This window comes from Cyrtonyx montezumae, unplaced genomic scaffold, assembly GCF_038088225.1.
Source record: "Cyrtonyx montezumae isolate F1298 unplaced genomic scaffold, pur_monq_1.0 scaffold_12, whole genome shotgun sequence".
In the NCBI taxonomy this organism is placed as follows: domain Eukaryota; kingdom Metazoa; phylum Chordata; class Aves; order Galliformes; family Odontophoridae; genus Cyrtonyx; species Cyrtonyx montezumae.
Window position 1 is genome coordinate 13,288,496 of NW_027071848.1, and position 23,649 is coordinate 13,312,144.

Below are 23,649 nucleotides of genomic sequence, written 5' to 3' on the forward strand. Positions count from 1 at the left end.
CTTTGCTAATGGTTTTCAAAACAACTGTTTGCTGTTTAATCAAAAATGTTTTACAGTGGGGTTCTGTGAGCTATTTCTTGGTTTCAAACTGTAGGTTGTGAACTACTTCTCAAGTTTACTGTTGTTTCTCATCTTGCATTTCACAAATATTTAGCAAGAATTAACATGGCTTTTCCATTTTGTTTATGACTGCAGACCTGCTACTACTCAACAACTGAATGATATTTATTTGAAATGGCAGAGACAGTCCCAGCTTCTCGAGGACAGTGACTTCCGTTTCCAGGAACCTATCATGGCTCTGCGCACTGTAATTTTGGAGATCTTGCTTGCAAAGGAGAATGAAAATGACAAAAGAGAATGTATTAAAGATATTCTCACCAAACATCTCGTGGAGCTCTCTAAATTGGCAAGAACTGCTAATAATACCCAGGTAACAAATTCCAGGAATTCAGTGATGGATGTTTAGTTCTTCAGTTTGTAAAATAACTTGAGTTTTCAACAGCACTAGAGAATAACTGTGTTCTAATTTTATTCAACAAAATGATTTTTGGAAACTTAAAATTTGTAGAATGTACTCATTGTATTTGTTGGCATATTTTCTAATTTTTGCTCACAGTGTAAGCCACTTTCTAAAGAAGATAATATCAAAATGAAATATTTACAAAAGAATGTTCTTAGGACTCTATTATTTTCTTTTGTAGAGTTTCCATTTTTGTTGTTGTACAGTATCCATTATGTTGTAGAGTTGTAGAGTATCCATTTTTCACTTGCACGATATTGTTCTAGTTTTCCAGATTATAGCTGCAGAAAGAACTCTGTTGGAGTTTTTGTCAGTTTATTTAGTGTTATCTTTGAGGATTTATGTCCTGACAGCATGGTGGTTTCTGCAGCTGCTCTTGCTGAAAACATTTAAGATCCAGAGTTAACTCTGGGTCACTCTAGCTAATGTATCTGGAATAGTAACAATAATTTATAGAGCAAGCTTTTCTCAAATAACCTCTGTAGGAAATAATTCCAGTTAAATATATAACCTGGGAAGGTGATTAACTCATATGGGAAAGTACATTAAACTTTGCTTTCAGAATGTTTCTAACTCTTTCAGTGAATAATGATTTAATTAATAGAAGTCTTTGACCTCATAAAATAGAGTGGTTTTCTCAGCGCCTCTAGAATTGTTTGGGAAATTATCATTTTAATATTTTTTTTAAACTTTTGCCTACCCAGATACTAACAATATGCTGAGGAGTGTCCTGTATGAGTTAATGTTTTTTACTTTGATTTTTAGTTATAGAAAAAAACAAATTAGAATTGAGATGTTATATTTGAGGAGGTTTAAAAGTTTCTGGTGTACTGAGCCAATGCATTTCCAGAAACACTGGCATTCCAGTCTTTTCAGTGCCCTAGGTCACATACAGCTCTGGAGACATACTTTTGGGCCTTTCAAACCATGTGATGTTTAAAGTTGATATTCCTTTTTGGAGTTTGTGAAATTCAGTTCTGTATTCTGTTTTTGTTGCAAGTTGTTATTTTGTTCAGGTTTGTGGAAAGACTGATTTATCTTTTTCCTTGGAATATATGCTTAATATTATATAGAATGTGCTACAAATGCAGAACAAATTAAGATGGAGTTTAAAAATAAAACTTGCTATAAGATCCATGTATTTTACTTAAAGAATTGTTAATTAACGTGTTGGGTTTTTTTTTCCCCAGCTTCCAGAAAGAGCTATGTTTCAGATCAAACAACACAACCCAACAAAACATGGAGTTTCTGAATGGCAACTAGAAGAAGCTCAGGTTTTCTGGGCTAAGAAGGAAGAGAGTCTTGCTCTGAATATTCTTAAAGAGTTGATAAAAAAATTAGATGCAAATTGGTTCCAGGTATGTGCTATGTAATGTGATATCTTATGGAAATCAACTTATTTAAAATCATATCTGCAGTTTTCCCTTGGAATAAAATGTAAAGGCTGTCTGTAATATTTAAAAATCTATTTTTCAGTCTCAGGATGTGTGAAAGCAAAATGAAAATCTGTACTAGCAAATTGTAACAAAGAATTTCAGAGAAAATCTATACAAGTAGAAGGTATCAGAATTCATTATTTAGCATCCAGTGCCACCACTGTGAAATTTATAGCTATTTAGGTTCAGATAGCAATTAATTGATATCAGTTTCCCTTGATAAAATTAACAAGTTTTATACAGCATTGTCTGATAGAAGTATATTGTCTTGTTCTGTGCCAGTTATTAAATGGAATAATGTCCAAGCGGAACTGTTTAGGTATATTATGTTGGGAATACCATACATGTTTTTCTTAGAGGATAAAGATTTTGTCCTTTGTTCTATCCTTTATCCTTACTGTGCAAGTGTGTGTGTATATATATATATGTGTGTGTATATATATCTATATATATATATATATAGATATATATATAATGTGTATATATTTAGATTAGATGTTAGGAAGGAATTCTGTGCACAGAGAGTGGTGGGACACTGGCACAGCTGCCCAGAGAGCAGCTCCCATCCCTGGAGGTGTTCAAGGCCAGGTTGGATGGGCTCCTGGGCAGCCCTTCTCATGGCAGGGAATTGGGATGGAGTAGGCTTTAAGGTCCCCTCCATCTTAAGCCATTCTCTGATCTTCAAATCCTGCATCATTTACAAATACCCTGGCATTTGAATTTTATGTTGTGCTTCTGCAAATGGAATCTTACCTCAAACAGGGAAATAATGTGATCACTCTTAACTAAGATTCAGAGCCACTTGCTCAAGTTATTTTAGATCCTTTTGCAATCTTCTTGAAAAATTATACTACTTGATGTGAAGCATACACTACATTCACATCTCCAGGTCAGAATACATAAACTGAAAGGAAAAAAACCTGTCTTGTCTCAGTAGTGGACAACATGAAAATACTATTAAAAATATTTGAAGAATACTTGAGCTGTGTGTAGCCAGAATGCTCCTCCAGACTGATTTCTAGTGAAAGGACCAGAACCAGAGGTAGTTTATTTGTAATTCCTTTTAATGATTTGTTGTACCACAAATTTATCCAGTCATCTTTTCAGTGTAAGTTTTTAATATCCAAGAAGACAAGGAAATTTTATGGCTTAATTCTCATTGTTTTAAGAAAACATGATCTGCTTTTGTTCAATTTGAGCCCTCATCTTCATTCAGCTCTCTGATCTTGAATAGTCAATAATCATATGTTCACTGATTCGGTTCGCCATGTTGAGATAATGTCTTTGCTATCTCTGTTTAGAAATGTAATTCTGTCTCACAGTCTTTTGGTGGATTTGGGAAGCCTCTCCCCCTTCCCTTTATGTGTCACTTAGTATTTTTTTATGGGTGGTTTCTTTTTTTTTGTTGTTCTATTTATTGTCTTATATTGTCTGACAATATCCAGAGTTGCTTGTTCTCTTTTGACCTATGTGATTGCTTTATGGGACAGTTGATAACGGCATCCAAGAATGTTCTAGTTTCACCTTCCAATATTACATTTACCATGTTCACATAAGGAGGTTTTCATCAGCTTGTTGCAGTCACTGTTGCCACTTTGATCAGGTGGTCCTTAATATGTAACCTACACTAGAAGTTTTTTGAAAACTTGTCCTGCTGTAGAATTAAAGCTGAACTTCCAGTCTACTGGCAAGTCCAGTGGAAATCTACTCCATCATCTTTTCAGAGCACTTATTAACCAAGTTTCCATGTAGAAGTCTGCCTAAAAAATGTAATGGTCACATATAATTGGCACAATACCTGATCTTTCCTACATTGTCCACAGTGGTCATTCAAATTAAATGGGTGTATTAGACATAACTACTCTGGAAATGCACTCTGAATTTATTTGATTTTTATTTGATGTTGTCATTATTTCATTATTGTTCATTGCTCAAACTGTTAGGCATTTTAAAATATGTATTGTCATAATGTGACTAAGTTACTGACTACTGTGTGTGTGGGGAGTGTATGGTGCTGTAGATGCATTACATGTAATAGACCTAAGTGACTAAATTATGTTCAGAGGAGTGAAAAGTTCTATAAATTTCCTATCTGATATGTCTGTGTTTTTTTACATTTGATGCCTTCTTTTTTTCTTTTTTTTCCTCCCCAAAATTGGTTTTCATAAAGGTGGAGAATGATCCTCACCTGAAACTGATGTATACTGAGTGCCTGAGGCTGTGCGGAACCTGGTTAGCAGAAACGTGTTTGGAAAACCCTACAGTCATCATGCAGAAATACTTAGAGAAGGTGCATTCAGTCTTTGAAATGCTCAGTCTTTGAGATACTGCTGTTGTAAGATATTTTGTTAAAATGTCAAGTACATTTTACAATTCAGCCTTTATTTTTCTGGTCAAAAATACAAATTAGTAGTTTAAAAAAACAGACCTTGTAGTTTCAGAATGCATTATATAACACTGTGAACTTACAAAGTATTTACAGTATGGTTTTTAGAATTTGCAGTGAAATGTCTATTAATATTTGCTTGTAATATTTGCCTTTCTCCTTCCACCCCATTCCCATCCTTTCACCTTCCAGACAGCTCCTTGACTTGGTCATATTTACTGTATGGGGATTGTATTTGTAGCAGTTTCATCCCAGGTGGTAGAAAATCTTCCACTAATGCTTCAAAGTACTGATTTTTTTTTTAATCTTAGATAGCTGTTTTTTATCTTCCAATTTCTACATTGATTCATCATTCTGGCAATTTAAATCAGTGACTCACTTAGTGTTTCCTTCTCTTTCTGGCACTTTTTGACTATTCTCTCTTTTATTCTTACCGTGTTTCGATACAAAGTTGTAAAACTTCATGCCTGGTTACTCTAAAAGTAGGTTGTACTACAAAAGTAGCCTGATGGTTTTATTTTGTATTTGTATTTATTCAATCAGAGGCATCCTTAACTAACACAGTTAGTTCAGATGAGCAAGTGACCCTGCTTGAACTTCACTTGAAGGCTTTTGCTAAGACGACCTCCAGGAGTCCCTTCTATTCTGTGATAATAGTTTGATCCAGTATTGTGCAGTAGCCAACTATCTATTTGATTTCAGTCTTACCATTATTGTAACTTCTCTTTTAGGCTGTGGAAATTGCTGCAAGCCACCGTGGAGATAACAGTGATGAACTGAAGAAAGGAAAGACAAAGGCTTTCCTGTCTTTGGCTCGTTTCTCTGATAATCAGTACCAGCAAATTGACAATTACATGAAATCCTCTGAGTTTGAGAATAAGCAAGCATTACTGATGAAGGCCAAGGAGGAGGTTGGACTCCTGAGGGAGCGTAGAGTTCAGACAAATAGGTAAGCATTCAAACTGAGAGGTGGTTACTACAGAGCCATTCAAGGTTTTATCTTTACTAATTTTCTGTCCATCTGGGCAAGTGGTACAGCATGGCTCTCATCTCTGCAGCAGTGGTTGAATCTGTAATTGTCGTTACCTGGAGTTAATGAACTGTGCTCGAACATTGTCGAGGAAAGTGCTAGTTGTTGTGGGCCAAAACTAAGCCAAGGAGGTTTGCAACAGTTAAAAATCATGGATGATCGTGAGCCATAATTCACATTTATTCCTTGTTTGATAGGGAAAATGTTGCAGAGTTTGTTGTTGAGTGAGTTTGACATTTTTTTTTCCATCAAACATTTAGTGAAAGTTTAGAATTTATCAACTTTTAAAAGAATTGGTGAGAGCAGTTGCAAGCAGGTGGTAAAATCTGTACTTCAGCAGTTGGAAAGTGAAGTTCCTACATAACTGATCGGTACTGGATATTCACATTTATATCAAGATTGAGATTAAATCATTAGAAAGAAAAAAAGGGCACTAAGTATTTACTTCGAGTGATGGATTTGTTTGGACATGCCTCAAAGGAATAGCTTCCACCTCATTTTACAGGTGTTTTGTATGTACAGGCTCAACAAGATAAACAAGTTAAAAAAAAAAAAAGAAATTGATCAACAGCAGAACTAGTCTTGGCCCACTCACTTCAGTGAGGAGTAATTTCTGGTTTTAAAATAACGCTTGTTCACATAGATATACACTGAAGGTTCAGCGTGAGCTTGAGCTGGATGAATGTGCCATCCATGCCCTGACTGAGGATCGACAGCGGTTCTTGTGTAAAGCAGTGGAGAACTATATCAGCTGTTTGCTAAGTGGAGAGGAACATGATATGTGGATCTTCCGACTCTGTTCCCTGTGGCTTGAAAATTCTGGAGTTGATAGAGTCAATGAAATGATGAAGGTATGTCTCCTGCTGTTTTTCCTTATTATGCTTTTACATTCAATTATCCATCTTTCTTCTGCTCCTGTTTCTAGAAGATGAATAGTAGTGCTGTGCTTATGCTTTTATTTCTATTTCCCTAGCTTTTCCAACAAAACTTGCCTTTTCTGGTCAATATTGCTCATCAGTTAGTTGCTTATTAGTGACAGCTGTCATTCTCGCTTCATTTTAATTTTATTTCATCTTAATAGTGCATTTTAATTTGATAAGTCTGTAAGATGAAACACATTTCATGATCCTTCGCTGCTGCCAGTGTTGCTCCTTACATATCTTGGATACTCTCCATGTCTTTCTTCAACTTATGTTAGCACATTGTTCTAGAGATACGTACTGCTCATACGTTTGGGTGAAAGGATGTTCTTTCAGACTCTGTGGAACACAGTAACCAGGGGCTATTAAGGTAGTCATTCTTCTCTTGGTTATATCATACTGTCAGTGCTGCAGGATATTTCTTCATTCTTATATGAATGATCTGAATGTATAAGAGATCTATGTAATTTGTTGCTTCATTTTGTGTTACAGTTAGCTTTGAAGAAATGTAAAAGTTCTTATAGTTTTAAGACACAATTGCTTATTGTCTTAATTGTTAGGTTGTTTTTTTTCTTTTTTTTTTTAATTAATGAATCCAGATTTGGGAGAGCAGAGCTTAGACACATTAATTCAGAATACTGATAGAATAGCAAATACTCCATTGGTCACAAAGGCCTAGGAACACGACCCAGCGTGCTGTTATTCTACGATTGCAGTTGGACTTGATCTTGAAGGTCTTTTCCAACCTGAGCAATTCTGTGATTCTGTACTCTCTGGATCGCCATTTGATCACTCAGCAATAATTACTCTGTTTAAATATTGCAAACAAAACCCAAACATCTCCCCCTTCCCTGAATTATGATTACAGTACTTCTTGGCATTGGATGCAACTTTTTAACTGAATTTTCTCCACTACAGAAAAATGCAGAGAAAATCCCTTCGTACAAGTTTTTGCCTCTGATGTACCAGCTGGCTGCTCGAATGGGAACCAAGATGATGGGTGGTCTAGGATTTCATGAAGTTCTCAATAATGTAATTCATCATTTTTGTATCTAAAGATATTTTGATTGGCATAGTGGTATACACTCCTAAACAAAATATGCATCTTCCTTCATGCAGTTGTAGCCCAATGAGTTATGGACATGATAAGAGCTGATTAAAATGAGTGATGCATACTCAGTGTTGTGGGGGAGGGTGGATCTAGGAGGGACAAGTTTGGGGATTTTTACATTGCCACATCATTGGTTTTGTTGTTGTATAAAAGTCTTATGCAGATGTAGAAATGCATTATGAAAGTATTACAATTGTGGAGGTAATGTTTAAGTGATTCCTATTCTTTAGTTCTCATGAAGAGTTTTAGAAGCTTAAAAAAGCTATGTTAATTAGTTCATTTTCTTCTGTATGCTTTTCAATAATGGAACCTTTTGTTTTCCCTGACAGCTAATGTCTAGGATTTCACTGGATCACCCACATCACACTTTGTTTATAATATTGGCCTTGGCAAATGCTAACAAAGATGAGCTCCTGACAAAAACAGATGCAAAAAGAATAAATAAGTTAATTAAAAATGCACCAAAAGAAATTTCACAGCTTGATGTGGTAACTATGACAAATTCTATTAAACAGTCCTGAAGTAAATAAATGTTCTATCTCTGTTATTTCTTTTAAAGGATATTTTATTGTAGAGTTCAGCAGCTGACTTTTGTTAGGAAAAACTGCAAGAAAAGCAGTGTGCTTTTGTCACAAAAAAAACAGTTTCTTTGTATATTAACTGATAATTACTGTTGAAATAGGTCATTACTAAGGCTAAACAAAGCAAAGTTAACTCTTCCTGCAACAAATACCCCCAGTTATTGCATAGAATTTTTTAATAAATGTCCTTTATTTTTTATTCTTTATGTAGAGACTTGAATACATCTGTTGTTAAAGTAGATAGTGAATGGGGCATCCATCTGCATTAGGTGGTAACATCTGTTGGAAGTGTTTAGTCTTACATAGTGTACTTTTGTTTCTTTATATGACATTAATGTTATAGCTGTAATGATATGTAATACTGAACTGCAGCTTCATACTAACTTTGTGATTGTTTAATTTCTGTTGGTAGCTGACTATGGAATCAACTCATGTGTTGATTAATGCCCCTTCTCTTCCCCTTGGCTATAATCTGATGTGGTTGTTTGTCATTAATCTCTTACCCCTTGCTTGATACAATTTTTCACACTTTTGTATGTGACTTTTGTTTGCCTTCCTCTCAGATTTGTATTTATTTTGTTATCACACCCTTAGGAGTTGGCTTATTCTAAACTAAACTGAGCATGTCAGTGTTAGGTACAGAAGGGAAATGTGGCCATACTTCTGCCCTTGTGTTCAGGCTTCTACTTCATTTGGGAGGAGGCAGTGGAAGCAGAAAGATGATGAGAGAACATCCAAAACTACATGTCCAGAAAAAAGTTCTGAAGAGTTTTTGTTATTTTCTTGCACCTTGACTGGACAGATATGCTCCCTTTCTACCCTCAATAATATTCATTTTTTTCTCTTAATCTGAGAGATAAAAAGCTCGTATCAAAAGAGCTGTCCATAACTGCAGTTTTTATGTTTTCATACAACTAATCTCTATTGTACTTAAGTGGCTGCATGCTATTGTGCATCTTCAATTGAACAAGGTGTTGTTTGCAATATTTGATTTTTATATTTTTATATTCTTAAGGACAGAATGGAGGCTGCTAGAAATATAATCAACATCATAAGAAAAAGGAGAGCTCACATGGTTAGAGATGTAGAAGCACTTTGCGATGCTTACATCACATTAGCCAATGTAGATGCTACTCCATGGAAAACCCAAAGAGGTAACTGTTGAAAACATGATTTCATGATTTTCATTTTTAATAGTGAAGATATACATTACACGTATTCTTCAATGCATGAAAAATCCAAATACCAATGCTTTGTTAAAGGGGATAGTGTTAACATTGTCCCCTGGTTTTGATAAATGTAGAATTTGGCTTGGATTAAAAGTTGTAGGCATTGCACGCACTGTAATTTTGACTTTGAAGCATGAAACTCCAGAAAACTCCAGTTGTCCTGTGGTCATTTTTGTCAGTTCAGAACAGAAGAGGGCTGTTGGGTCCCAAAAGTAGCCTTAGCTGCTTTGTGAATTTAAATGTATGTATATAATTCTAAATGTAAAGGTATGAATTACATTTAATTACAGGAGGAATAAGTATTCCAGCTGACCAGCCAATTATTAAACTGAAGAACCTGGAGGATGTTGTTGTTCCTACCATGGAAATCAAGGTGACTGAAATTGAAAGAATTATACATTATAGTATTACTATAGAGGGTGGTGACGCACTGGTCACGAAGACTCTGGTTGCCCAGAAAGGTTCTGGAGGTATTCAAGGCCAGGCAGGATGTGGCTCTGGGCAGTCTGCTCTAGTGGTTGGTGACCCTGCCCATGGCTGGGGGGGTTGAAACTAGATGAGCTTTGAGGTCCTTTTCAACCCAGGCCATTCTGTAATTCTATGAGCTTAGGATTCCCTTCAAGTTTTTATGACAGACTGTATATCTCTTCATCAAATTCTGGAGTACATTACAAGGCAGCTTATATGGGATTCTTCCCTGTGAGGTGGGAGATGTCAGCTGAGACCCTTCTCATTAGAAGGCCTTTGGAAGGCTTTAGTAGATCTTGACCCAGTCTTTGCTTTACAAGACAGGGGCTTCTTTTATGAAGACGTTTTTGCCACTGATAGCACTGGTTAGTCTTTTATCATCAAAAGGGTTGATGAGTTCCCTAAACCACAGAAGATCTGGGAATCTGAATCTCCTTCTGTAGGTGCTAACTCAGAGTTTTAAGTGTCCAGAAAGCTCTTCTACTGTTCCTCTTTGGCTAGCTTATACGCTTTAGAAGTCAGTTATGGTGAATGATCAATTTCCATTAGCATAAATTGATGGGTGTATTGGCACTTATCCTTAGGTGCCCAAGCATATGGACATATTTCCTCTACGTACCTAGAAAACTTAGCAGTTTCAGGAATGTGTAGTTGTTTTTTGAGCCAGCCATCTAAAATTTAATTTTGAAGCTGAACTTCCCTGTGTTGAAGCCCCCATGACTATTTCTATTTAGGCTGTTTGACTTCAGAGGCCTGGAACTGCCTCTCACACTAAATAGCACTTGTTTGTAGGGCCTTCTTGGTTCCGGGTGTTGTTCATCTGTAAGGTGCAATTGTTGTTTTCTTTGTTTTTATTCTTCCCCTGTTCAAATTATTTGAAATAATAGGAGATCTGTAATGTAAACATCTTGAGTGCTGTTTCCTTTCAGACAGCTGAGTAGGGTTGCTTTGTGGCACAAAGATATGCAGCACGGTTGAAGATATAGGTCATACACATGTGAATACTGTCAGAATCAGAGATGATGCCTATTTGCAGCCCACTGTAAGCTTAATGTCCTCCAACCACACATAAATGTTTTCTGGGAGAATGCTAGTTGGCACAGTCACCATTTGTTAGGAAGTCTGCAGCACCAGGTCTCCTCTGCCAGTGAGGCAGATATGCAGGAATCACTCTCTTGCCTTTGCTCAGCATATTTGTGTAGCTTTTACAGGTATTATCCTTGTAGATAACAGAACACTTGTATTAATACTTAAGATGTGGTTTGCAGACGTCTCATTAACATTTTGTCTGAGGCAAATTGAGGTATTATATCAATTTTAAACTAATTTATAATTTCAGGTGGATCCCACAGGAAGATATGAAAATTTGGTGACAGTAAGGTCTTTTAAGCCAGAATTTCACTTAGCAGGAGGTCTGAATCTACCAAAAATAATAAATTGTGTGGGATCAGATGGTAAAGAAAGGAGGCAGCTGGTGAAGGTAGGCTCTGTCTGTTGTGATGGCAACTTTTAAGTCGTCAAATCATTTTTCTCTAGTATCACTTGCATACCATAAGCAGACTTTACATAGTTCAATTTTCTCTGTTCAGTGGTGCTTTAGTAAAGGGAATCACAAAATTCTTGTAACATTCAGTATTTTATACAGTAGTATAAAACAACTTACCTGACTGTTAGCAGGCTTGCTGACTCATGCAGACAACTACTGACCTGGAGCGTGCATCAAATAAAAAACATCAACATTTTGTGTACTGCATATCCCTTTTTTTTTTTCCACCCACATAAAAATAATTGTGATTCAGAGACAGTGTGAAACATGTGGGGACACCTAAATATCTGTCAAATTTCTCAGTGAACTCAGATGGTTTCACTCTGCCTGGCCCTGATGCCCCTGTAAACATTCAGGAGCTGCTGTGAGAATTCTGACTGGCAGTTCAGAGTCAGATAATTATAAAAGTTTTAAAGGCAAATGGGACTCTTTAGGTGTGTGTTGTCCAATCAGAATGGCAACTGATGCTGTTCCAGCTGTGTGCTGGATCCTTACCTACAGACTACAAAGCTCCTTAGGGTATGTAGGTTGGTTGAAACCTTAATTGAACAGCGTTTGTGAGAAGGGCGGCTGGTCAAGTTGATGATGAATCTGAGCTGTAGAACAAGGAGTTGAATGCTGAAGAAAGTGCTCTTTAACTGCTTTTTTCCTGCTTACACAAAAGGGCCGCGATGATCTGAGACAAGATGCTGTTATGCAGCAGGTTTTCCAGATGTGTAATACATTGCTCCAGCAAAACACCGAAACTCGGAAGAGAAAATTAACCATCCGGAGATACAAGGTAACCATGGACAGCTGCTGCAGCAGAGGAAACAATACTGCTGGTACTTGATAAAGGATAATGCATATTTTCTCCTCTTTATAACCCAAAGATAATATAAAGTTGCATTTATGTATGTGTTGTTAAAGCTGTCACTGTGCCTTTAAGTGTGGAATAAATTAATTATCACTGACCATTTTTTTCCAACCCTTAAAAAGCTGCTGCTTGTTGCATGTAGAAATATTGTTCAAAGCTTTCTTTATATGAACTTATAACTGAAATTAAGTAATTGCAGCCTTTGAATGGTAAGTTGTTCATCGTAAAACTTGAGCATACAGGTTTATTTTTGAATTACAGATCTGTTACTGCTGGAATTGAGAATACAGCATTAAATTCTAATTTTAAATGTGGAAGAGCATTTAGCAGAAACTTTCTCCTCCTTTTCCTTTTTTATGTGTTAGGGATTGTAGCAATAGCTGTAGAGGTGAACCCTGAGTAAGTACTCTAAAAGTTGAAGTTCCTATCTTTGACAAGTACGAAATGTGCATTCCAGAATCTCTAAGGGAAGCATCTGAAGTGCTAGCATAGTCCATAGATGGAGTTTCATTCACATTTTTAAAATAATTTTAAGTAAAGATGCATGGTTTTATGTGTTTAGAAATGAACAGGAACAGAAAGGAAGAAAGAGGGGATTGTATTATGAGGTAGAAACTTCCATAAGAAGAGAAAACTGAAGGGAAGAGGCTGGAGCTATTTCTCTGGGACCAGAAGACTGTTGGTTCTCATGGTCCATTCTGTATTCTAGAACACTGATACAAACCTGGGAACTTGGCCAGATAATTAAGTATGTAGAGGAGTGTTCCCTTGGGTAAGGAAAAAACTACAAGTATTTGCTAGAAAAACTTAGTGTTTATATTATATGTGCTTAGGTGTATATGCAGATGATATGTAGTGCTCAGCTATACAGTTCGCTCTTGTCTTTTCCAACAAATGCAAATATCCATCCCCCCTTGCTCTGCAGGATGTATAGCTGTAGTGCTGGGTGTGTGTATGTAACTCTCCCTCATGCAGCAGTGGTTTTGTTCGTGCAGGTGGTTCCCCTCTCTCAGAGGAGTGGTGTGCTTGAGTGGTGCTCAGGAACAACTCCCATTGGGGAGTTCCTTGTGAACCCTGATAAGGGAGCCCACAAGAGGTACAGGCCTCAGGATTACTCCGATATCCAGTGCCAGAAGATAATGATGGTGAGTCAAAATAATTAAAGAAAATATTCTGCCACACAGAGAGGGTTCCTCTATGCTTCTGGCGTGTAACAATGAGTATGACCTGTGGCATGGTTCAAATAGATCTTCAGACTGTTTGGAATGGACCTTGGGAAGAGTTATTACAACATCAAAACTACTGAATATATTCCTGTTGCAGAAAAGAACAGAATGTGGCTGAATCTCCAAGAAGTCCATGAATTGTTTTCTAGAATGTAAATATATAGGAATTTCAAAATAATCATTGCAGAGACCCATGAAATTCAATATAAAGAAACCCTAAATTAGCTTACAGTCATTATGTTTCTCATTGCATTAAAAATAATTTTATTTTTAGGAATAAAGCAATGTGAGTACAAGAATATGATTTTAGAATGCAGCTGACATGAATTACTGTCTTAATTGCCATATGACAGTATGAAGGGGTCTGGCTCCCATGCAGTGGCAGCCACGTGCTCCCCACCCCTGTGTCACCTCACAGATGAGTCAGTTCAGGGAGCTAAGCCACAAGAAGGGTAACTTTATGTTACGTGGCAGAAAAAGCCTTGGTTCCTTAGATGCAAACAGGGAGTGGGTCTTTGTTCTGCTGATAGGAAGCTGCTAGATGGACTCACCTAGTTCCATTTAGTTCTGCAAACTTTTACAAAAGTATAAGGCTGAAAAACAAGAGGAGAAGTTGTGTATGTGATGCAGCTCCAACCCCATTTAGGGGCAGCTGGCGGATCTGTCAGCTCACATCACACACTACAGTCACCACATTTTTGGATGATGTACATCTCCATTTCAAGCTTGGTGCTGCTCTGGGTATCCACTGCCATATGTGAAGGACAGTAGGTGGACTCAGTGTTGTCACTGCAGTTTCACATGTTACTTTACAAGGCCATGATGTTATTTCCTTTCGTATCTGTATGGTGTTACCAGACCAAAGGTGTATTTAATTTTAGCTTAATTTTAGCTTGGCACAGCTTTTGCGTGCGAGTGAATGAGAGTGACTTTCTGACAATCACACAGAACCACAGAGAGTAGTGTGAGGGGAAATGCATCCAAAAGAACACATTTACCTGTACATATACACAAAATACATACAGCTGCTGAGTGTGTTTTTCACATGTTCCTCATGAATTGTGTCTGAAAGTGGAATTGCTCAGTAAAGCAGATAGATGGGTGTATTAATAATGCATGCTGTTAAAAGACATTCGTTCAGGGAGTGGGAACAACATTGGAGGGGTGGGGAAAAGGATAAAAAAGAGGAACATGTTTCCTTCCAAAGCAATTAGTCACGTGGAAAACATGTTTTGTATGTTTAAAGGATGCACAAAGGAAACATTCTGAAGAGAAATACAACATCTTCATGAAGGTCTGTGACAATTTTCAACCCGTGTTTCGCTATTTCTGCATGGAGAAGTTCCAGGATCCAGCTGTGTGGTTTGAGAAGCGGCTGGCGTACACCCGCAGTGTGGCCACATCTTCTATAGGTATCACACTGAACTATTAACGTGGCTTTTTATATTATGTTAAGATTAGGTTCACCATTTCAGAGGTGCTGCCTTTTCTAGTTTAGTCACTTGTCCAAAATGGAGAGTTGGAAGGGGGCAAAAAATGCCAGCAAGAGTACCTGCACTGTTTTTGTGACTGAAATGAGTGATTCTTCCCCCCTCCCTTCTTTTATAGTGTGTTTGTGTGCTAAGGTTCAGATGGTTTTTAAACTTAGGAATTCTGTTGTTGTGCTTTAAGAGCTTTTTCATTTTGTCTGCGCACTCAAATGTTTTCATCTTTTACTTTCCCTGGACTGTCAATAGGTGTGACTGAAATGGCTATCTAAATTTGGCATTTCTCTTCGATTTTTCTGTCTCAGGAAGGAAATGTACAGTGGTTCTGGATTACTTCTGGATGACTCAGTTTTGTGTTGATTCTCTGGAAGATATTTGTTAGCATATTATATACGTTGCAGTATACCCTATTTTAGATATTAGCACACTGCTTATACACTCGAGAGATTTAAATGAGATTCCAGGGGAACATTTTTCACTGAGAGGGCGGTGAGGCACTGGCACAGCTGCCCAGAGAGCTGTGGGTGCCCCATCCCTGGGGGTGCTCAAGGCCAGGTTGGATGGGGCCCCAGGCAGCCTGAGCTGAAGCCTGTGTAGTGGTTGGCAAACCTGCCCACAGCAGGGAATTGCACCTAGATGATCTTTGAGGTCCTTTCCAACCCAAGGCATTCTCTGATCCTACAGTACGCTCCCTTTTTTGCTGAAAAACTAAGCAAATCTATGGTTCAACAGGATTTAAATGACACAATTTTATAGGAAATTTGTGAAGTGGCATTTGTTATTTAGTGAAATAATTTTTATGTGGGGGAAGAATTAGTCTCACTTAATTTGTTTACACGTGTTGAAGTGATTCTGATAGTTTAATGTAAAATTTTCCCTGTTTTTTATGGCTGTACTTCTGGTTTCAAGACTTGCCTTTTTCTTTCAGTTGGCTACATCCTTGGACTTGGAGACAGACATGTTCAGAATATCCTGATAGATGAACAAACTGCAGAACTGGTGCATATAGATCTGGGTAAGTGGAAAGATAAAGAGAACCTTCATTTTTTCTTTTTTTCTTTTTTAGTTCTAAACATGTATTTAATCTTTAATTTAGGAGTTGCTTTTGAGCAAGGTAAAATCCTTCCCACACCAGAGACTGTTCCATTTAGATTAACCAGGGACATTGTGGATGGAATGGGCATTACTGGAGTAGAAGGAGTCTTCAGGAGGTGAGTGGTCCTGTATTGCATCATTGCATGGGGGCAAGGAAGCAGCAGAGTACTTCTGGCACTATGGTTGTTTTATGTTAAATAGTCCCGGTGCTTGAGGGGAGACTTAGATTTCTGTTGATAGTATCCAAATCTGAGTGCTGCTCTCTAAATCACACACTGGTATCCATATAACTGTTAAATAATACAGTAAATATTTTCTAGATGCTGTGAGAAAACAATGGCTGTCATGAGAAATTCTCAGGAAGCTTTGCTGACTATTGTGGAGGTAACTTATTTCATTCTTTCCAATAGCAAGCTGCCACAGTATCTTCAATTTATGATCTTTGAACAGGTTACTATGTCAAGTACTCACATGCTTTTTGTTTGCTTTCTTGCATTTTCATGTACTACAGTTGGACAGATTTGTTAATTCAGTAAAATCAAGCCCAGTCTGAATTTTCTCTGTGGGCTATTTGTTTCAGCATACAAATTTCCCTCTTTTGTATCTAAAATACCCATGGCTGTCTTCTTGTCACAGAGCTGTGTTCTTTGCATGAGTAGGGCCACCTGAAGTAAATACTCTTTGTGTAAGTCACAGTGAAAAAACTTGAACTCCCAAGCAGCCTATACTCTGCATCAGAGATTAATAATGATATTTAGTGCCTAGAAGTGTATGGAAAAAAAAGACCTCTTCGTTACTGTGATGGGACCAGATGTCAAAACTGAGTCAAGCATGAAGAACTCAGATGCTTGGCATGATCAGCTGTGGTTTTATTGTTGCATTGTCTGCTAAGCAATTTTTTCTCCTCCTTCCAAAAAGTTATAACATTATGAATATTATTGTTAGCATGAGCATGAGTTTCCCTCCCTGTTAGGACGCTGAACGAGCTGTAATTAACAGTTGAAATTAAATGAATGCTTACTTATGATGTAGGTGCTGCTCTACGATCCCCTTTTTGACTGGACCATGAACCCCTTGAAAGCTTTATATCTGCAGCAGAGACCAGAGGACGAGGCTGACATGAGCTCTACGCTTGGTGCTGATCCTCGAGCATGTAAAAGGAAAGCCAGGTGCCAGATTGACTTGTTATTGATCTGCCAACTGCACTGTAACTGTACTTTACAGGTTTTATAGATGAGCATCTCTCGTTCTGTTTGAGATCCATATCTAGTGCCACTGTTTTCCTTCTTTCTCCCAGCAGTGACGACCAGAGCTTTAACAAAGTGGCTGAGCGTGTTCTGATGAGACTTCAGGAGAAGCTGAAAGGTGTTGAGGAGGGAACAGTGCTGAGCGTGGGAGGGCAGGTGAACCTGCTCATACAGCAGGCCATGGACCCAAAAAACCTGAGCCGGCTCTTTCCTGGCTGGAAGCCCTGGGTGTGACTTGGAAGGATCCAGTATGTTTTTGGAAGAAATTATTTTTCAGCAGCAAATGTCTTAGCATTTCAAATTTGTATTTCCATTTAAACATTGGATCAGGTCAACTGTAAATGATATAAGTATTAAGTGGATGTTTTGGGGTGAAAGGGTTTTTTTTCATTAACTTGCTACCAAGAAAACATTATTTTCTTTCCCCAGTTCACAATACAGCCTAAAAGCAAGCAGTGCTTTGCTGTTCTCTGTGGCTTGCAGGGTCTTCATTCATACGTAATGGTTTTAAAAACTGGGAATCATCACTTGTCTAACAGCTAAATATCAAGTCTTGCAGATAATGATTTGCTATTGTCCATTCTGTGCAGCCATGTGCAGAATGGACAATCTGAAGAGCAGACATGATGAAATAAGTGACTGGAGTGCACTTCAGGAGTGAGGGGATGGGGACGTACGTTAAAGATAATGCCACAGCGATAGTTGGCAGAAGCACAACAGAACACAAGAGAATTTCCTGTTTAATGAGCTGGAAATTCTGGATGTTTTTTTAGCTTAGTTAAATGGGATGTGACCCTTGAGCCATAATATAATACTGCTGCTTTTTTTTTTCCTGGTGAAATTACGCTTGTATTTTATTTTTATAAACCACTTACAATTTCTATTTTGCTACAGCATTACTTTAATACTGCAAAATATATGTGTATATATTTGGTTTTGTAACTAACTTCTGTGGTAAAACAGAGTGACTACGGTGGTATACAAGATATCCCTCTAAGACAGTCATTCTGTGTCTGGAGTACCTTCAGAAACACTGTAGTTGTGTTTTGAGTACAAAAAACAATAGTAATTGTACTCATTTTTACAAAAGACATTGCTGCTTCTGAAATAAAAAAGAAAGAAAAAGGTTCATCAGTGAATCCTGATACCAGAAGAATCTCCTCCAATAACAATCTCACTGGTCGATCAAATAACTCTTTCTGAATCATCTCTATATTCACAATTATGAACATTTCATGTACTCTCCTGTTATCCTACTTCACACTTGGAGACTTGGAGTGGTTTTACAGCAGCGTAAGCAGAGAATTTCTGGTCGCATCTACATTTCATTGAATTGCAGTTTCTCACAGTTTTTGTGCTGTATCTTTGTTCTACGTTGTTAATGTCAACATAGTGAGAAGAATATTTTGTTTTCATGATGCTGACATAAAGTTCTGTTGATCCTTGGAACCAAAAGTGCAGTGTGGCTTTTCACTGGGGGCAATAGCTCTGGTGCTGGAGCAGCAACATTTGGTCTCTGGAGATGAAACACAGGAAAGGGCTGAAAACAAACACTTGAACAGTTTTTGCTGTTGAGTACAGATTGAAGAAAATCCAGTCCTGTTTCCTGAAATTTCTTTCTCATGCTTGTGATGGTGGAAGTTCTTCAGGCTTTTTTAATATTAGAGCTCTCACTGATCATACAAATGCATGTTGCATAAAGGCCTTTGGCAGATCCTGTCCTTCCTTCGTGAGTTACAGATGCTCCATGTGAAAAGGAGTGCTGTCATTTTGCTGGGCTGCAATTTAGCCTCGTAATTTGAAACAAACACTGAAACCATTAATATTAATACAGTTGTCTAAGGAAAATCTAATTTCAGAGGGAATAATGTAACTATTCCTCTGCAGTGTTTGCTTGCTGTTCATTGTCTAGATTGTCATGCTACCTGTGCAGTGCCTCATGGAGCCAAATGGGTAACCAGTGAAGACTGTGCTTTCTAATTATTTTTGTTCCAGTCATTCCTTAATTTTTAAACACTGAAATTAGCGAATAGTTTGCAAAACTATATTGTCTGTAAGTATACAGTTTCCTTGCAAAGGAGCAGAAAAATGGAAACCTGGATGGAAATGCTTTTCAATTCTGAGCTCTAAATGGTTATGGCAGAAATGCTACTTCTAAAAATAAGATGGACTAGTAGCTGACAGTCTCATACATTTACTATAATTAGTAAGCTGAGGACACTGGAGGATATGTTGCATTTTTAGTATTATTTTTTCCCTAGAAATTGTCTTAGTAATTTGAAACATTTAGAAAAGGTAATTTCTAAGAAAAACGAGCAGTGATCTGTTACAGAGGTGAAGAGTTTTTTCTCAGATTTTGCTTTGTCGAAGACAGTGGTGTCTGTTTAAAATGAGCTATTTTCTGATTCTGTTGGATGAGTGTCCTCAGCAGTGCTCAGTGTACCAGTGTAGGTGTCAGCAGGTAACCCCGCTGGGAAGATACAGTACAGCCTGACTGAACTTTTCCATCAGCACTGTCCCACGAGTAGGAACCAGGTCCAACTGGTCACCTGGGCAGCTGCTTCCTATTTAGATAAAACCAGGATGTCCCTCTGTGTGGGTGCACATCTCACTCAGAGATGGCCCTGTGCACTCTGACTGTCCCTCTGGACCATGTATCCTGAATGCTACTTCTCAAATAAGCCAACTCTCTGTTCCAAAAGTACTATCCTACAGACAAATGCACGATAATTCTGCCATAGAGAATGAGTATTTGGCTCGTAGAAATAAGTGGCATCAAAGGAGTGAAGCTGTTACCCAAAACGTTGTGTTCCATCACAGCTGGATCTTGTCTTATGGATAGCTGGACAGCTACTGAACATAAGAAGTTCTTCAGCCTGTGATGCCCTCAGCAACGTGTGGAATGGATTTTTCTTTCAGGTGAGATTCATTTATTTGTATTTGGAAAAGGTCTCTGATGTTGTGTGAGATGTCAGCACCTGAAGTGCCAAAATGGCCAGTCCCCATGGTGAGTGGAAACTGCACAGTTAGGATTTTGGTGCATGGTTGGACAGTGGAAGGTTACCCAATCTTCCCATGCCATTATGTAAATGTATTTGTTTTACTCAGGTACCTACCTCCAGTATTTTCATCTTAAAAATAGTCATTAACTAATTCAGTCTTTTCAGTTCTCATCAGTTCCTCATATGAGCCCACAGTCTTAGGATTCCCAGTTTGTACTGATGATTATAACATTTTATACATCATGTAACCTCAATGAAGGGAAAGAAGAGTAATAATTTAATGTAAGATTATTATTTTTTTCACCTGGACAAGGATCTTCTAGGTTCTCCCCAGAGGTGTTAAGACTTCCTTGTGAAGAACAGCTTTGCCTTTACTTACTGCATCCCAAAACTACGTGTATCTGTGGTAGCATTCGTCAGATTTCCCATGGATTTTCATTTATAGAAGACAAGGAGCATATTTGTGGGGGGTTCTCAGGTCAACTACAGAATGATAGCTTTGGAACCTTTATCCAGAAGCACTCTGAACTGTATGGAAAGGAACAAAAAACAATGAGGCTGTGCTTCATCTCTCACAACTTAGCTGAAGTTCCAGAAACCTTTCGGTCATTGTACCCACGAGTTTACCTTTGAATCATCTGCTGTTGGACTGTGGCCCAATGATAACTGTGTGCATACACTCAGGCAGTGTGAATGCACACCCATAGCTGTGCAGTGGCTGCCACTTGCAGCGTGCGTGTTCCACCATGGATTCTCCACCTCCCCTGTCCAGACTGCAGAGAGCTGTAGTTTCAGTACACAAGTCTCAGGCTGCCTCCAGTTAGAACCAAATCCAAGATGAATTATACAGCTCTTCCAAGCTAATTGCAGGCTAATCCTTCCAACAGTCGCTGTCCTTGGGCTTCCTCTTCCCCTAAGAGGCACTGAGTGCAGCAAAACAGCCCCTGCCACAGGAATTGTTTTTGGGACAGGTGAAGATACAAATTCCTGGCAGTGGTAAGTGCTAAAATCAGGAATCACTTTGTAATAACTTCTTTGGCTTTCAGTATGAAATCTGTGTGCTGTCATAGCAGACCACTGCGTGGAACTGCTGTGCTGTGCTGTGCTCTGAGGAAATTTATTCTGAAGAAGAAAAATACTGCAAATTTAGAGCGAATCTGGATTCCAATGTCATATGTGCTTCTAAGAAACAGGCCACTACAGAGCAGCCTAGCTGTGCTTTTTCAGGCAGGCAGTGCTTCTTTAGTCAGCTGCTATCATGGAAATTATAATTATGCTTCATAACAAAGCAGGAAAATACTAAGAGCAGCAAACCTACCATGTAGAAATTGTATCCATCTGGAAAAGTTCTTCCTTGGAGGAAAGGTGGGCTCACTGGTGCCAGATTTGGTCCTGATGTGGAGTCTTATGGGATGCTGTTCTTACAGGAAAAGGGAACAAGAGTTTCTATTCTGTATGGTTTGGAATCTAAGAGCTCATGTGGGCAAGTATTTGTAACTTAAGAAACTGGACATCTAAACAATGGAGTGGAAATGCAAGTCAAGATACTTAGGTATTCAAACAAGCACTACCATTACCTGCCACAAATCTTTTAATGCTAACTTATCAATTTACTGTTCTAGAAAACATTGAATCAAGAGACCAGTGTTTTTTGTGTAACAGAAGTAAGACAGAATTAACTGTCCTTAAGACTAAGCATCTAACCAGCTAGCATTGCTCTCCTTTTTGCCTAATATTTCTCTAATGTTAAATAATATTCTTCCTAAGATCAGACCATGCTTGGCTTTTAAGCACAGTTTGTTGGGCTTTTGTTTTTCCATACAGCAGCACAAATCCTAAATTACATCATTTTCAGTTATGTAAGTGTCAGTGAGAACAGAATCTGACTGAATTTGTTGTGTTGTATTGACTCACTACCCCGATCAGTTGGTAATGTGTGTGAACACACCTATACGTTGCTCAATAGCCATCCCATCATACCCATGAAGTGCCCCTTGGCTGTACCAAACACAGAAACCGAGGCCTGGCTGATGCCCTATCAGCACACAGCAGTCCTACCAGTGTAATTAAAACAGCTTCAAACCTTTTTAGTCAGGTCTGTGAAAAGCACTGTGGGTGCAAACCACCATGTGACGCACCACCTGTTTATAATGATCTCTTATCTGTTTATCTTAATTCTGTCATTTACATGCAAGGTCCCGCAAGGCAATGGCAATAGAAGAGGTACTGTGTGAAGGTAGATACAGAAAGATAGCAGAGACCTTTGAGTCTGCAGCCCTCCTCAGGATATACAGTGGTAGCATAAAGCAGCAGTGTTCTGTCAGCATTCGGTTCCAAATTAGCTCCGTTTGCACCATTCCTTCTGTCCTTGTCAGCCCTGTGCTTCAGTCCTTGTTCCAATGGCTTCAAGGCCTCATTACTGATGTAGCTGAGGGGTCTTTCTGTATTCTTCTGTTGTAAAAGAGTTACTCATTGCTTAATTGAGGGCATACTGAAAGCTGCTTTAAATTAACGCCTAACAAGTCGTATGTATGTAAAATCATGCTAATAAATTAATCTGATGGTATAAGAAGAGAAAATATTTTTTAATTTCTATCCTATTGTGTTGTCCAACTACCCTTTAGAGGTATGAATGTCTCTGTAACCAAGTGATCTATACACTGAGGAATTTAATGAGTTTCTTAGCTAGAGGAAGAGGCTGTCACAGCATGCCCAGTATGTAAAGTAAGTTACTTTTTTGAATGCTGGCTGCTGCAATGCATTTAACTTATCCAATTTATGAATAACTCATTATTTCACTATTGGTCTGACAAAGTCCATGAACTAATTAAAGTTTCCTGAAAAATGCTTTGTCAAGAAGAATTAGGGTTTCCTCTTCCTGAATGCTCTGCTGTTGGTATTTTTTTTTTTACTACATCAGGGTGATTTATCATTGTCCACTAATAGGGATCAGGTGTTTTTTTTTCTGAAAGATTCATAAGCTCACTCCTACAAATGGATATGACACACCTCTCCTAGTACTGATAGTACTGAATGTACAGAGAACAAAAGTGCTCCAAGAATCTACATTTGCCCTTGTGAGATTGCCTGGTGTTCTTCAAAGAACACAATCAAGAACAAAATAAGCTTAATTATAGAATTTCTTTAAGATCATATACAGTTATTAATGATTCATATGCTGCCCTACCAATGATTAACCTTGATTAACAAAATCATAGAATGGAATCATAGAATGGCCTGGATTGAAAAGGACCTCAGAGATCATTGAGTTTCAACCTCTCTGCCATGGGCAGGGTCACCAACCACTAGAGCAGGCTGCCCAGAGCCACATCCTGCCTGGCCTTGAATGCCTCCAGGGATGGGGCATCCGCAGCCTCTCTGGGCAACCTGTTCCAGTGCATCAGCACCCTCTGAGTAAAAAATTTCCTCCTAACATCTAACGTGAACCTCCCCTGTCTTAGTTTAAAACCATTCCCCCTTGTCCTATCACTATCAACCCATGTTATTCC

The 23,649-nt window shown here is 38.2% G+C and overlaps 1 protein-coding gene across 1 annotated transcript in view; it reads left to right on the forward strand.

The window, feature by feature from the left end:
• ATM (ATM serine/threonine kinase) overlaps nt 1-18,277 on the forward strand; it is a 60,426-nt gene extending 42,149 nt beyond the window's left edge. Inside the window, exons 46-63 of the mRNA XM_065730059.1 lie at nt 196-430; nt 1,711-1,878; nt 4,127-4,246; nt 5,074-5,291; nt 6,016-6,223; nt 7,211-7,324; nt 7,733-7,891; nt 9,000-9,138; nt 9,504-9,586; nt 11,021-11,161; nt 11,892-12,008; nt 13,079-13,228; nt 14,556-14,721; nt 15,725-15,811; nt 15,893-16,007; nt 16,212-16,275; nt 16,924-17,060; nt 17,189-18,277. Coding sequence (XP_065586131.1) covers nt 196-430; nt 1,711-1,878; nt 4,127-4,246; nt 5,074-5,291; nt 6,016-6,223; nt 7,211-7,324; nt 7,733-7,891; nt 9,000-9,138; nt 9,504-9,586; nt 11,021-11,161; nt 11,892-12,008; nt 13,079-13,228; nt 14,556-14,721; nt 15,725-15,811; nt 15,893-16,007; nt 16,212-16,275; nt 16,924-17,060; nt 17,189-17,372 — 2,605 coding nt within the window. The 3' untranslated portion in view covers nt 17,373-18,277. The remainder of the gene's footprint in view (nt 1-195; nt 431-1,710; nt 1,879-4,126; nt 4,247-5,073; nt 5,292-6,015; nt 6,224-7,210; nt 7,325-7,732; nt 7,892-8,999; nt 9,139-9,503; nt 9,587-11,020; nt 11,162-11,891; nt 12,009-13,078; nt 13,229-14,555; nt 14,722-15,724; nt 15,812-15,892; nt 16,008-16,211; nt 16,276-16,923; nt 17,061-17,188) is intronic.
• The last annotated feature ends 5,372 nt before the right edge of the window (nt 18,278-23,649 follow it).